This window comes from Phacochoerus africanus, chromosome 7, assembly GCF_016906955.1.
Source record: "Phacochoerus africanus isolate WHEZ1 chromosome 7, ROS_Pafr_v1, whole genome shotgun sequence".
Taxonomy (NCBI): domain Eukaryota; kingdom Metazoa; phylum Chordata; class Mammalia; order Artiodactyla; family Suidae; genus Phacochoerus; species Phacochoerus africanus.
The window spans coordinates 45,309,269-45,324,202 of NC_062550.1; the positions used below are offsets into that span (position 1 = coordinate 45,309,269).

The 14,934-nt window shown below is 39.5% G+C and overlaps 1 protein-coding gene across 1 annotated transcript in view; it reads left to right on the top strand.

The window, feature by feature from the left end:
* PKP2 (plakophilin 2) overlaps positions 1–14,934 on the top strand; it is a 79,264-nt gene that overhangs the window by 41,196 nt on the left and 23,134 nt on the right. The window contains exon 6 of the mRNA XM_047787240.1: positions 7,615–7,792. Coding sequence (XP_047643196.1) covers positions 7,615–7,792 — 178 coding nt within the window. The remainder of the gene's footprint in view (positions 1–7,614; positions 7,793–14,934) is intronic.

The following is a 14,934-nucleotide window of genomic DNA, read 5'->3' on the forward strand; positions in this document are numbered from 1 at the left end:
AAGAGCTCTCTCTTCTTCCTCCTCAGCCCTTGCTCTCTCTCCCTTTGCCACCGCCTTAGTTCAAACCCTCTTCCCCACCCTAGTCTACTCTTGTAGTACTTTGTGCCTGGCTCTGTCCTTCAGTGATGCACATTCCCGATCTATCCACTACTCCACTTCTAGTGATTTCTTCCTAAAATAAAAATAGTGTCCCATTATGTTCCCCATTAGCTTATAGTTAAAACCCGTACTCTTTTTTTTTTTTTTTAGGGCAGCACCCGAGGCATATGAAGCTTCCCAAGCTAGGGATCCAGTGGGAACTGTAGCCACCGGCCTATGCCACAGCAACAGTAACATGGGATCCAAGCCTCGGCTGCAACTTACACCACAGGTCAAGGCAACGCTGGATCCTTAACCCACTGAGAGAGACTAGGGATCGAACCTGCATCCTCATGGATGCTAGTCAGGTTTGTTAACCACTGAGCCACGACGGGAACTCCCAAAACCTGTACTCTGTAGCATCCCACACAAAGATTTTATGATGTGAGTGGTGACCATTGGCAGCAGTGTCTCTTTTCATCCCCTTCTAGCCCAGGTTCTGAAATCCTAAAGAATTTATTGGTCTGTTCCATGTCTCTTCTGTCTTGGTATCTTTGTCTCTGCTGTTATCTTGGAGTGGAACCCTTTACCACACCTAGACTACCTGGTAGACCTTCCCATTCATCAATAGCTGCTCAAATATGACTTCTTTCTGAAGCTTTTTTTTGTCTTTTGTCTTTTTAGGGCCACACCCACTGCATATGGAGGTTCACAGGCTAGGGACTGAAACAGAGCTGTAGCAGCTGGCCTACACCACAGCCACAGCAATGCTGGATCTCAGCCACATCTGCGAACTATACCACAGCTCACAGCAACGCCAGATCCTTAACCCAGTGAGCAAGGCCAAGGATCAATCCTGTTTCCTCATGGATGCTAGTCAGATTGATTTCCACTGAGCCATGACAGGCACTCCTGAAACATTTTCTAATACTATCCTTTGGTACTTTGCTTGAAGTCCCCTACCTCCTCTCAGCAGAGTTTTGAAGAAAAGGGCTTCCCTGAACTACCTTTGCATCCTTTATTATTGTTGCCACTTAGTTTCACGCTAGTATGTAATTCCAGTAATAACTGTGGTTCTTCATGTAAATTGTCAACAGCTGCGGATTCCTGACTGAATATAAAAGAGAGACTTAGGAGTTCCTTGGTGGCTCAGCAGGTTAAGGGTCCAGTGTTGTCACTGCTGTGGCTTGTGGTGCAGGTTTAATCCCTTGCCCCAGAACTTCTACAATGCCTTGGATGCAGACTTCCCCCGCACCAAAAAAAAAAAAAAAGAGAGAGAGAGAGAGAGAGATTTAAGGCCTAGGAATATCTAAACTACACACATAAGAAAATCGGGTGTGTTTTCACATAAGACCCTTATGTTTCTGGCCAAGATACTTAAAAAAATATGTGTTTCTATATATGCATAAGAAATTCAGCACCAGAGCTTTGTTCACTGGAAAAGAAGGTTAACTCCCGAAACGTTTTTCCAGCATTTTCAGTATCAGCCTAGGAGGAAAACTCTTCCCTCTTCTGATGCAAAGACTTCAGGATCAAAGACTGTTCCCCCTCCCTTACCAAAGTGAATGTGGTAATTTCTTTAGCTGAAGTGAGAATAGTACTTACTAGTCTCAGAAATTCATCTTTCAGGTCACTGAAAATGAGCACTTACTGGAGTGAGTAGGGTTCCACCTTGGGTTAAAACAGGTCATGATAAGAATGAAGCAGGGGATTTTCGTCCCTCTTCTGCAGTTGGCACAAAGAAGAGTCAGGGATGATTGTCAGTGAAATTTGTTGAAAATGCAAATTGATCTCTGCATATTTTATGGAATTATTTCATTGAATTTCTATATTTTCATAAAATATTAAAAACATTTTACTATGTAAAATATTCATTATGCATGTCCTTTTTTTTTTTTTTCCGGTCTTTTTTTTTTGGGCTGCAACCACAGCACATGGAAGTTCCCAGACTAGGGGTCCAATCAGAGCTTCAGCCGCCGGCCTATGCCACAGCCACAGCAATGCCAGATCCGAGTTGCGTCTGCGACCTACATCATAGCTCACAGTACAGCTGGATCCTCAATTCACTGAGCAAGGCCAGGGATGGAACCTGCAACCTCATGGTTCCTAGTCAGATTCATTTCCACTGCACCATGACGGGAATTCCATGCATGTTCTTTAAATGTATATTATTTTATTCTACATTTGTAATGGTGCAACAAGTTCTTTTTGGGTTTATTTATAACTTTTGAATAAATGGCCTTTGCTATAATATAATATTCTGGGTGAAAAGAGGAGTAAGTATGTCCGTTCAAGAGAAATTGTAAAAACATACTCCTCCTGCTCTGTAATCACTTTGATCAATGAAATTGAAAAGAACTAGTTCTGAAGTTCCTGTCATAGTTCACAGACCATACAAAAATAGGTGGTGTGGGGAGTTCCCATTGTAGCTCAGCGGTAATGAACCTGACTAGTATCCATGAGGATATGCATTCGATCCCTGGCCTTGCTCAGTGGATTAAGGATCTGGCATTGCCATGTGGTGTGGGTCCTAGACCCAGCTCTGATCTTGCATTGCTGGTGGCTGTGCTGTAGGCGGAAGCTGCAGCTCTGATTCCACCCCTAGCCTGGGAACTTATATATGCCTTGGGTGCTTCCCTAAAAAGACCAAAAAAAAAAAAAAGAAAGAAAGAAAGAAAGAACTAGTTCTCCTTCTTCTCCTCCTGCTCCTCCTTTTCCTCCATCTGTACTGAAGATAAGGATTCATTTAATCACAAAATTTACGAGTTTTGCTACTAAACATTATGAAGATTTAGTTGATTTAGCTCTAAAGGACAATATTAATAAAACATGGGTTTTAATATCTGTAAGATTCCTTTACTAGGAAGCTATATTTTGTGAATATCAATTGGCAATAAGTTCCTGCATAATGCAGTTATAATTCTCTCTTATAATTGCTGATTATTCAAAATATATCCCATACCAGAAACCAGTTCCCTTTCTTTTTTGGCCAGAATGAGAGCTTAGTGATAGGAAATTACAGACAGAACAGCTACAACAAAGAACCATAATAGAAATTTAGGCACTATAAATAAATTGATCAGAAATTAAAGGTGAGATAAATGAAAACCTAAATGCTAAATAGTCTATCAGGGAATATAAATCTAGTCATTGAAAGGGACATCTATCTATTTAGGATTATCTATATCATCAACTTCTCAATGCCATAAATGGGAATCATTTTAAAAATATAAATTCCTGGAACCCATCCTGAGAGTCAGGCTTTTAGTAAATTTGGGTTGTGGCCAGGAATATGTGATTCTGATTTGCCGCTAGGCTCATTTGGAAACTGCTAGTCTCAGAGTTACCATTACGGCTTAGCAGATTAAGAACCCGACATAGTGTTTGTGAGGATGCAGGTTCCATCCCTGGTCTTACTCAGTGTGTTAAGGATCCCATTGCCGCAAGCTGTGGTGTAAGTTGCAGATGCAGCTCAGATCTGGTGGTGCCGTGGCTATGGTGTAAGCCAGCAGCCATAGCTCTAATTCCACCCCTAGCCCAGGAACTTCCTTATGCTGCAGGTGAGGCCATAAAAGCAAAAAAGGAAAGAAAAGAAAGAAAGAAAAAAAAGAAACTACTAGTCTCATCTAACACTCTAGTTTCAAGATAAACCCTTTGTCGATTTTTCGATAAAGGTGAACTCATTTTTATTGGCTCTAGAGGTAGTATTAGATCATACAACTGATCTTTCTGTTTTCTTCAAAGTTCTCTTAGAAGCTTATACTTTCAGGGAGCCAAAAATCTTCCCTAGAATTTCCAATCATTGGTTCTGGTTTTGCCTCCGCAGAAGATGATATGTAGCTGCTAAATTTTCATTTCTTTAGTTACTAGAGAGCCTGCATTCCTGTGTATATTAGACTTTTTAAGCTTTGGGTTAATTTTGAATTTTTAATAATTTATAAGAACTGTTACATATTAAGGGCATTATGGAGTTCCTGTCATGGCACAGTGGTTAACGAATCCAACTAGGAACCATGAGGTTGCAGGTTCACTCCCTGGACTTGCTAAGTGGGTTAAGGATCCAGCATTGCCATGAGTTGTGGTATAGGTTGCAGACGCAGCTCGGATCTGGCGTTGCTGTGCCTGTGGCGTAGGCTACAGCTCCAATTTGACCCCTAGCCTGGGAACCTCCATATGCTGCGGGAGTGACCCTAGAAAAGGCCAAAAGACAAAAAAAAAAAAGAAGAAGAGCATTAACCCCTTGTCCCATATTGGCATCACATTGTCCCAATTTGTAATTGGCCATTTTGATTTTATTGTGCATATGTGTGAGGATGTGTGTGTATAAGCATATATAAGACCAAATCTCTAGTGAACATTTAAGCTCTTTCCTAGCTTTGTACCATAGAGAAATTTGGCAGGCATGACATTTCTATACAGTATCCTACATTAAAAATTCAAAAATTACAGTAAAACTTCCCAAACCTTATACTTCTGTGGAAATAATATAGCATGCCAAGCTACAAAGGACATTGACTGTTGAAGGAAAATTCCACACCCTTTGTTCAAATTAATCCTCTTTGGTTTTTATTGTAAGGTGTACTTTTCCTTTGAGTGCTCTGTGTGGTCCTTTTTAAAGAGAGGAAATGTCATTATGCTTCACATTTTTAAGCCCCTGGCAGGCAGAGACTGTTAATTTGTTTGCTTATTTAGAACAGGAAGCTTTTTTCCCCCCTTTTCTCTCTTTTCTTTTTGCTTTCTTTTGTAGCTTAGTAACCAAAACTCAACCTCAGACCTGCCTTAAAATTGTTTTCAACCACCTTAGGAGTTTTTTGGAGTTTTATTCTGTCTCTCCCCCTTCCAAGGCCAATGAAGTCATTGTGTTGCAAAATCTGTGGCTGAGGGACACTGCTCATGACTACCCCAAATGCCAGTTATTTCCTCATCAGCCAGAATCTAGACACTAGACCCAGCATTGTTGTAGGTAATAGAAGGTGGGTGTAGGCTGCAGTGGAAATGTGATTATTTAAAAAAATTAGCACTTTGCTGTACAATAGAAACTGAAGAAACATTGTAAATCAACTATACTTTTATAAAAATAAATAGGTAAACAAAGGTATAGATTCTTAACCTTGAAAATAACTACAGTTTATTGTTAGCTAATGTAAAAACTACTTACCATTAAGCAGAGGCTAAGAGCATGAACCACTGAATCAGAATGCCTGAGCAGTTTAAATCTCACAAGCTACACAATTTACCAGCCATGCAGCCTTGGGCAGATTACACAACCTCTTTGTGTGCCTGCTTCCTCCTCTGTAAAATTAAGATAATTGCACCTACCTTAGTAGGGTTGTTAGGAGAATTAAATGAGTGAATTCATGTGTTGGGAAGGAAAACCTTTTCCTCTACCTCACGTTCTATACTGGGGACCTGTGAATTAAACTAATAAAAGACATATTAACAGGAAAAAATTAGTTACTTGTACACAGCCAAAGTAAACTGTTTAAGCCCCAAAGACTGCATCAGGCCTACAGTGTTCTAATTGATGAGCCAAATACAAGTATTGTTGAGTAATTACCCAGATTTAACCATTCAGATTATTATTTCTGTCATTAAAATCAGGGGAGGTGATGTCACCTGCCCCATAATTCTCCCAAGACCACCAAGTTTGCATTTTTCACATCCTGTATATCTGTGCTCCTCTTTCCTTCAAGCAGACAAAGCAGGAAATTAAAGAAGTAGGAATTACTGACTGGGGTGGGGTGAGGGTGTGAATAGGAAGAAATAAAGATCCCATCTCTTCCTGCCCCTCTCTTTCTCCTTTCCTGGATGATAATGAGTTAGAATTAACTTACTGAGGAATGATGACAGAACAGTTTGACTCCTGCTGGGAGTCACAGAATAGCAAGCAATAGGTATACAGTCCTTCCACTGAATCAGAAGTGTTTGAGGAGTTCCCATCGTTGTGGTGCAGCGGAAATGAATCTGGCTAGGAACCATGAGGCTGCAGGTTCGATCCCTGACCTTGCTCAGCATTGCCCTCAGATGTGGCTTGGATATGGTGTTGCTTTGGCTGTGGCCCACAGCTGCAGCTCTGGTTAGACCCCTAGCCTGGGAACCTCCATATGCCTCGGGTGTGGCCCTAAAAAGACCAAAAAAAAAAAAAAAGTGTTTGAGGACCAAATTTGTGAGAAAACCAAATACTAAATGTATATGGCACTTTGTATTCTCTCAGTTCCCAACTTCAGTCACAGTCTCACAAATGCCCTGATAAAGTACAGTATTCTCTTCTCTTAATGTCTTCCTACATTGACTTATATGGCCTTTCTCTTTAATTGTTGGGGAAAGGGGTGGAGAGGATTCAAGAAGAAAAGGGAAAGTTGAGCAAATGTGGTAGCAGTCTTAGAACAATTCTCAGACCATGCAAGTTGGCAGATAAAATACTTTTATCTCTCCATCTCTGCCAAACTGGAATATAAGAAATAGGTGGCATAAATTCTCAAGGACATAAAGTCTGTCATTGGGTAGGAGTTAATAAATATTAATTGGTTGAGAGTTCCCATCGTGGCACAGTGGTTAACGAATCTGGCTAGGAACCATGAGGTTGCAGGTTTGATCCCTGGCCTTGCTTAGTGGGTTAAGGATCCAGCATTGCCGTGAGCTGTGGTATAGGTTGCAGACTCAGCTCAGATCCTGCGTTGCTGTGGCTATGGTGTAGGTTGACAGCTGTAGCTCCGATTAGCTCCGATTAGACCCCTAGCCTGGGAACCTCCATATGCTGTGGGAGCAGCCCTAGAAAAGACAAAAAGACAAAAATAAGTAAGTAAATAAATAAATAAATATTAATTGGTGATGTTGATCAGCCTGCTGTTAGCAGGCATAGGCAAAGGCTTTCTACAGACCCTTGCTACTGTTATTGGAAGATAAATGTCAGGTGGGAGTAGTAGGAGGTGGGGAATAGGAGGCAGACAGAGATATTCTCTCCATGTAACTAAGGGGAAAAATATGTTGCTCAAAATGTTGAAGTCTTGGAGTTCCCCAGTGACCTAGCAGTTAAGGATCTGGCCTTGTCACTGCTGTGGCTTGGGTCACTGCTGTGGCCCAGGTCCATCCCTGGCCTTGGAATTTAGGCATGCCACAGGCCTAGCCAGAAAAAATGTTGAAGTCTTAGTTACAGTAGGATCATTTCAAGCTTTCCTGTTGGTGAGCCCAGAATTTATTATACCAATGAGGTCAGCTTTGTGGTAGGGTCTTTTAAGAGAAACAGCAATAAGGATTTCTGGTGTTCATTCACATTCTTGACTAATGTAAACCTGCATAGTTTTACATTGTAAATTTTCTTCTTCTCTTGTATATATGTGTGTGTATACACACACATATATACACACATGTATACAAGTGCGTTCCTTCTGCTGAAAAAAGAGCTGTTTCCCCCTTCCTTATTTTTTTTCTTTCTATAACTAGGCATAGCTCTGAGAATGATAGTCTTAACTGATCTTTTGGCAGTTGTTTTGACCCAACCATGCACTGTTTTGATGATACTCTTTGCTTTTCTAGGTTTGCTGTGGAATTTGTCCTCTAACGACAAACTTAAGAATCTCATGATAACAGAAGCCTTGCTTACCATGACTGAGAATATCATCATCCCCTTTTCGGGATGGCCAGAAGGAGACTACCCCAAAGCGAATGGTTTGCTTGATTTTGATATATTCTACAATGTCACAGGATGCCTAAGGTAATACTCTACAACCCCCACCCCCAACCTTTTCTCTACATGCCTGAACTACTGTAGTTGGGTCTAAAACTCTACCCAATTACCTGGAGATATTGTAAGAATTATAAAGATCACTCTAAATACTAGAAGCACCATGAGAAAGGTCAAATGTCAATGGAGTGTTTTTCTCCAGACATGTTTGATTCCAGAAGGCATCCCCATTAGCTTGTGAGAGACAGCATGTCAGCTCCCGTAGAGAAACTAGAAATCCAATCTGAATACTTAGAAGTCCATGCAGATGGCCTTACCCATCTCACAGGGTTTAAGCCAGGCTTCATGCTTTTTTAGTTCACAAAAATATAATTTAATGATGTGGTTTAAAAATTAGTTTGCAACCTGGTGTTTTTAATTAGACAAGAAAGCCTAAAGGAACAGAATGTCTTTCTATAAGTACCTCTACAAAAGAAGTTAGTTTGATCAGCATTTCTAAATACTGGGTTGAAAAAATACTTGCACTGTTTCCTCCCCTGGGCTGTCAAATGCCAGCTAAACTGAGAGGAAATAGAAATACATGCAGGAGGAAGAAATATTAGTTTTTTTGTTTTTGTTACACAGTTCACTTTTTGAGGGAATCTGTTTGGATGATAACAGAGGGAATTCCTTATAGTTAAATGTTTATCTTGTCTCTATAGTTAATCATACAATAATGGATATCAAATGCCAGTTGTTTTATAAAGCATTATGTTAGCCACTGAGAGTTTTATGAAGAAGATTCTTAAGGAACTTTCAATATAGCAGTGGATGCAGATGAGCAAATGAACCAGAGTACAATGAAATATGTTAGAGCAGTGGTTCTCAAAGAGTGGCCACTAGACCAATAGCATGTACACTACCTGGAACTTGTTAGAATTCTTGAATTTTACCCCAGACCTACTAAATCAGAAGCTCTCAGGGTGGGGCGCAGCAACGTAGTTTTAACAAGCCCTCTAAGTGATTCTGATGCATGCCGAAGTTTCAGGACCACGTGTCAGTGGAACAAGTAAAGTGCTGCAGAAATGCAGAACAAAGGACCATTCATGCCAGCTGAGTGGGATCGAAGGTGCCAAATGAACTGGCCTTGGTGGACCGTTTCAACAGTCAGAAATTCTCTAAATGGTATCCCCTGAAACATATCTGCTGTTCAGTGCACTGGAACTGCTTTTTAATGTATTTTTGATTCATTAAAAACATTTTGCATCTTAAAATTTTTCTGTAACTTACCGTGTGCATCTTAGTGTGGCAGATATATCAGTCAGGACTCTTTCGTTTGAGAATGGCAGATACACAACTCAAACTTGCTTCATCCAGGAGTTCCCATTGTTGCACCGTGGAAACAAATCCGACAAGTAACCATGAAGTTGCAGGTTTGATTCCTGGCCTCATTCAGTGGGTTAAAAATCTGGTGTTGCCATGGGCTGTGGTGTAGGTCGCAAACTCAGCTTGGATCCTGCGTTGCTATGGCTGTGGCATAGGCCAGCAGCTGTAACTCCAATTCAACCCTTAGTCCAGGAACCTCCATATGCTATGAGTACCGCCCTAAAAAAAAAAAAAAAGAAAAGAAAAGAAAAGAAAAAAGGAAAAAAAAAAAACTTGCTTAATCCAAGTGGCTCATATGGCTGAAATGTTGATAGTCACTTGTGGATGTGAAAGAAGTGCACCAGCAACTATGGCCTCAAGGACTGGGACAAAAACTTAAGCATCCCTGCCCCTTGGTCTCCTTCTGTTTACTGGGAAACCTAAGAGATATTGTGAATTTGGTTCTAGACCATCACATTAAAGTGAGTAACATGAGTTTTTTGGTTTCCAGTGCACATAAAAGTATGTTTACACTATGCTACAGTCCATTACGTGTGCAATGGAATTATATCTTTAAAAAAATCAATATGCATACCTTAATTTAAAAATATTTTATTGCTGGGAATTCCCATTATGGCTCAGTTGAAATGAACCCTGCTGTTATCCATTAGGATGCCAGTTCAATCCCTGGTCCTGCTCAGGGGGTTAAGGATCCAGTGTTGCTGTGAGCTGTGGTGTACATCACAAACACAGCTCAGATCTGGCGTTGCTGGGGTGGTGGCATAGGCCAGCAACTGTAGCTCTGATTCAACCCCAGCCTGGGAATTTCCGTATGCCTCAAGTGTGACCCTAAAAGGGAAAAAAAATAAAAGACCTATAAGGAACCTGCAATCCAATAGTTTGTTTCTGTGACAATAGATCTGTCTTCTGAATAGTTGCATATTTATGAGTCCAGGCTACTCTAAAAAGATTTTAAGACAGGTTTTGACTATTTCTAATAAGAGCGAATCTTAACTACAGAAAAAGGTCATAAATGTTAGCAGATATCTTGGTTGCTACAAGTTCGTTGGAGGTATTATCTCCCCCACTGGGTTTAGAGTCAATAAAGAATTGGCAACATGAGTAGTGTTTTGGCATTGTGATTGAGTTAGGCTAGTTAGTGTATCTAAATTCCTTAAGTCTGCTTTGGAGTAAAACTTCTGCATCACCAGTCACTTTGTCCCTTTACTGACTTGACAGTGAGATCAGTTCTGAGAGGGTCTTCCCTGGTCTTTATTTAGCAATGGTGCAAAGTGAATCTGCTCTGTAGGTAAAATGTTTGTTTCACTAACAAACTTGTGGCAGTGACTCCAGTTCTGCCCATTCTAGGGGCTGCTGCAGTGAGATCACATTCAGGCAGGAGAACATGCACAGCTTATCCTTCAGAAACTGTCAGGTACACCATATCTGTCAGGTATCAGATTATTTGTTTCAGGATTAGTTAGCATTTGCCTGCAGCAGCATTTACCATGGGCCTTGGTGCTTTCTTCAGGTCCCTTTGGAATTCCATACATTTCATGACTGAAGTTTCTCACTAATAAGTGATGCACATTTTGCAATAGGGAAAACAATCTTCACTGCAAGTTTCAATTTTTTTATTAAACAATATTATACTGGCAAAAGGAAAAGCAAAATCCAAATTAGGAGAGGAAAAATAAGTTTATACACTCCACTGCTTCTCGGCCTTTTGGCTAAGATCAAGTGTAAATTTATACACTCTAGCTTGTGCTGGAGCCAGCAAGAGCAATTGTCAGCATCTCTTTATACCTCAAAATGCAGTGACATCCTGCTGGTAGCTTGAAATTAGCCAAGGTGGAAGGATTTACACCACAGAAAATGACATCCTGCTGGTAGTTTAAATCAGCCATGGTCAAAGAAAGTATTTACACCATAGAAGTTGGCAAATGCTGCAAATCAGAGCTCTCCCCATTCCTCCACCCTCCAGAAAGCTGGTTGTTAAACCAACACACCACTGGCACTGAATTTCCACTAGTTGATTAACATCAAGATGTGGATAATTAGGGTAAAGCGTATTTTTCCTTTTCAAAAAATCATTATTTTCTTTTCTTGGAAGGTATTATGTTGAAGGAAGCTTCAACATTTTCCTTTTTTTTTTCTTTTTCTTTTTTAATGGCTAAAAACCTGCTTTAGCATTTTAATGCCCCATTCCCTTTTTCAAAATTATTTTCATTTACCTAGGGCAAGAATTATAACAGTCAAAATATTTAGCAATTTGTTGTGACTAGTAGGATACTCTTCCCAATATTTCAAACTCCAAAATATTTATGTGACAGAGAACTGTGACTACCAAAAAGCATTAGCTGCCTTCTTTGATTACACACCCCTCCTACACGCACACTTATTGTGAGCCCCTGCTTTCCTGTTTAGTATGGGTAACTCATTGGGAGTTGGTATGGCCTAGCTCTCAAATCTCTGTGTTCTTCCTCACTGATCGCCACATTTTTGGAAAACTTTTGGATGTGACATAAATAAAACAAATGTCCTTATCAGGGTATATGTTCAAAATTTCTACTAAAGATTTATCATTATTTCTCCATTCCCCCATAGTTTATTTCCTTCTCTTTCTTTCCTTCTTTCCTTTCTTCCCTCCACTCCCCTCAATCTTCTTTGTTCTCTTAAAGGTGGAAACCGGTTAGAGGTCAAAAATTAAAATGCCTCCAGGGGTCAGGCAGGCACTTAAGTGGACCTTCTGAGACTATGGTCAGGGTTGCTATCAGACTAGAGAATGAGAAAGAAATGTTTACCCTCAAAGCAGTGAGATTCAAAATTTTGGAAAACACTTCAGGCCAATCCCAGACTCTTCTCAGGCAGCCTCTGTTTACATTCTCATTCTTCAGTTGAAGAAATTAAGTGCCAGTGACTCTTCCATAGTGATAGGAGCAGTTATCAGAAAAGCAGCTAATCCAGCCCTCTTGGGATTTTACTCTGGTCTGTCTTTTCTCTTTGTCCTTATCCAATCCTATCCAGGCCCCAAGTGCTTGCTACATCCAAAGCACTATTTAAATCTCGGAAATTTCAAAGAAACTCCAGGTTTAGTAGGAGAAAGGCACCGGAAAAGATAATCACAATCCACATGATAAGAAATACAGAAGAGGTTTGAAAAGACTGTTTCTGTGTTGGAAAGGCCACCCCAGAATTTGCTGTTGTGTTTACGATAATAGGACAAAATGACAAAATATTACTATAGCACATTATGAAACATATTTCTTTTTCTTAATTATAGTTTATACCAGTTAAAGAGGAAAAGCAAATGGTAATGCAGTTCTCCTCCAAGTGACTTAAACTTCACTCTTCCCTACACATGATTTGATGAATATATGATGTGATGATTTGTACTAAAATTTATGACTCTCTTGAAAGAAACTTGCATTGTCACTTATCACTGTAAATCTAGCTGACGTAGAAGGTGGTCAGAGGAAGCAACTTGTACCTTTAGGAAGAAAAGTTATAATTATCAGTCTTATTCCTGATGAGCCTCTGCATTAAGGGCAAGTTTTTTTGCTACTCTCTGAAAAAAGAATATTTCTATGTAAAATTTTAGTATATTCAATTATATCTATCTATTCCTATGTAATAAAACATATCATTGTTTCCTGAATTTCATTTTTTATGGATGTCTGGATATCAAACTTCAGAACTTTGCTGAACCTGTACTTCCTTAATTATGCTTTTCATTATATTTACCTTTGCTCAAGTATCCCTTATTCTGTATACTCCTGACAGAAAAGGATTTATTTGGTCTATTTCTGTGCATAATCCAATTTAAATAATTAAGAACTTGATAATTATATGAGGGTCTAAATTCCCCTGGTATCAAGTAACTATTTTTCTTTTTTGTAAGGCTAGATTTAAAAGCAAGCTAGAACTTATTTTTAAAACCACAATCTTAATGTGGTTATGTACTTCTAGAAAATAATTTAACATAAACTAGAAGACTGTTAGCTAAGACAGTAAAAATGACAGAGAAACCTGATAGAAGTATCCAAATAGTTCATTCTGGAGAATGATTTTTCCAGAAATATAAAAGCAATTGAATTATCAACTTCAGCCTCAGTTACTTGGTTAATTATTTAAACCCTTTGCATTTGATGTATAAACATAGCCAATATAAAGTCCATAAATAATGGAATTGGTAATATTTCTAGTAATGTTATTCTATTCATCATAATCATATTTGATGTGTTCAGTATTTGAGATATACAAACAAATGTGTGGTTTAATGAGTTAAATTGTTGTGTAAATTTCTCTAAGTAATTTTAAAAGGTGGAAGTGATTTTTTTAAATTATTGTTTTATAAACTAAGCCTCATGGGTTTTAGGTCATTATTTTTAAATCTCTCAACAATAATTAAGTTGTTAAAGCAGACAAAGCAAGCAGAGAAGGCAAATATGGTCAGGCTTACCTGGTCACCCTTCTCTGGTCTCCCTGAACCCAGCATTTTGAAGGGTATCTCAATGGAAATGTTAAGCAGTCCCCTTGCAAAGCATCCCCCACACACTCTTGTGACTAAATTTTCCACTATCTTATTTGTTCCCTTAACAGATGGACTCTAATTAAAAGTTGTACTTCACAGAAATTATATGGCATTTCCCTTAGCCAAAGAAATTCCTTTTTTTTTTTTTGCTTTTTTTTAGGGCCACGCCCACACATGGAAGTTCCCAGGACAGGGGTTGAATTGGAGCTGCAGCTACCAGTCTACACCACAGCCACTGCAACTCAGGATCCCAACCACCTCTTCAACCTACACCACAGTTCATGGCAACACCAGATCCTTGACCCACTGAGCAAGGCCAGAGATCAAACCTGTATTCTTGTGGATACCAGTCAGGTTCATTACTGCTGAGCCACAATGGGAACTCCTGCAAGAGGTTTTTTTTAATTGCATCCTCATGTTTAAAAGTTATGTGCATGTCTTAAATTGGAGGTAGTGCTTTATTAGCTGTATCTTATGACAAAGTCTTTTTCCAAAAAAAAAATAATAATACTATCTTCATCATAGTTGGAACTACTATTAATTTTTTTAATTCATAATCAAAAAAAATTAAATGAGTTGATATATTTGGATAAAGCCACTGATGACTTTATTGCTATCTTGTGGTTAAAGTTTATGCCTGTCATGGACTTTAAGGGTATTATGCTAAGTGAAATAAGTCAGACAGAGAACTGTATGATTTCACTTATATGTGGAATATGATTTCACTCATAAAAAACAGACAAGGAGGGAGTTCCTGCTGTGATGGTACAGGGGATTAAGGATCCAGTGTTGTCTCTGTGGTGGCTTGGGTCACTGCTGAGGCACGGGTTCAATCCCCAGTAATGCGCAGTGGGTTAAGGATCCAGTGTTGCTGCAGCTGTGGCATAGGTTGCAGCTGCAGCTTGAATTTGATCCCTGACCCAGGAACCTTCATATGCCATGAGTTCAGCTGAAAAACTAAAAACAGACAGGGAGTTCCCTGATGGCCTAGCAATTCAAGATTTGGTATTGTCACTGCTGTGGCTCAGGTTTAACCCCTGGCCTAGGAAATTCCACATGCCACGGGTGCAGCCAAAAAAAACCAAAAAAACAAAACAAAACAAAAAAAGACCAAAAAAAAACCCCGAAATAAGTGAACAAACCAAACCTAACAAATCAAGCATGTAGATAACAGAGTACAGAGTAGTGGTTACCAGAGGGGAAGGGAATGGGGGAGGGTAGATGGATAAAGGGGGTCAACTGTATGAAGGATGAAAACCTAATTTTGTTGGTGAGCACACTGTAGTGTATATAG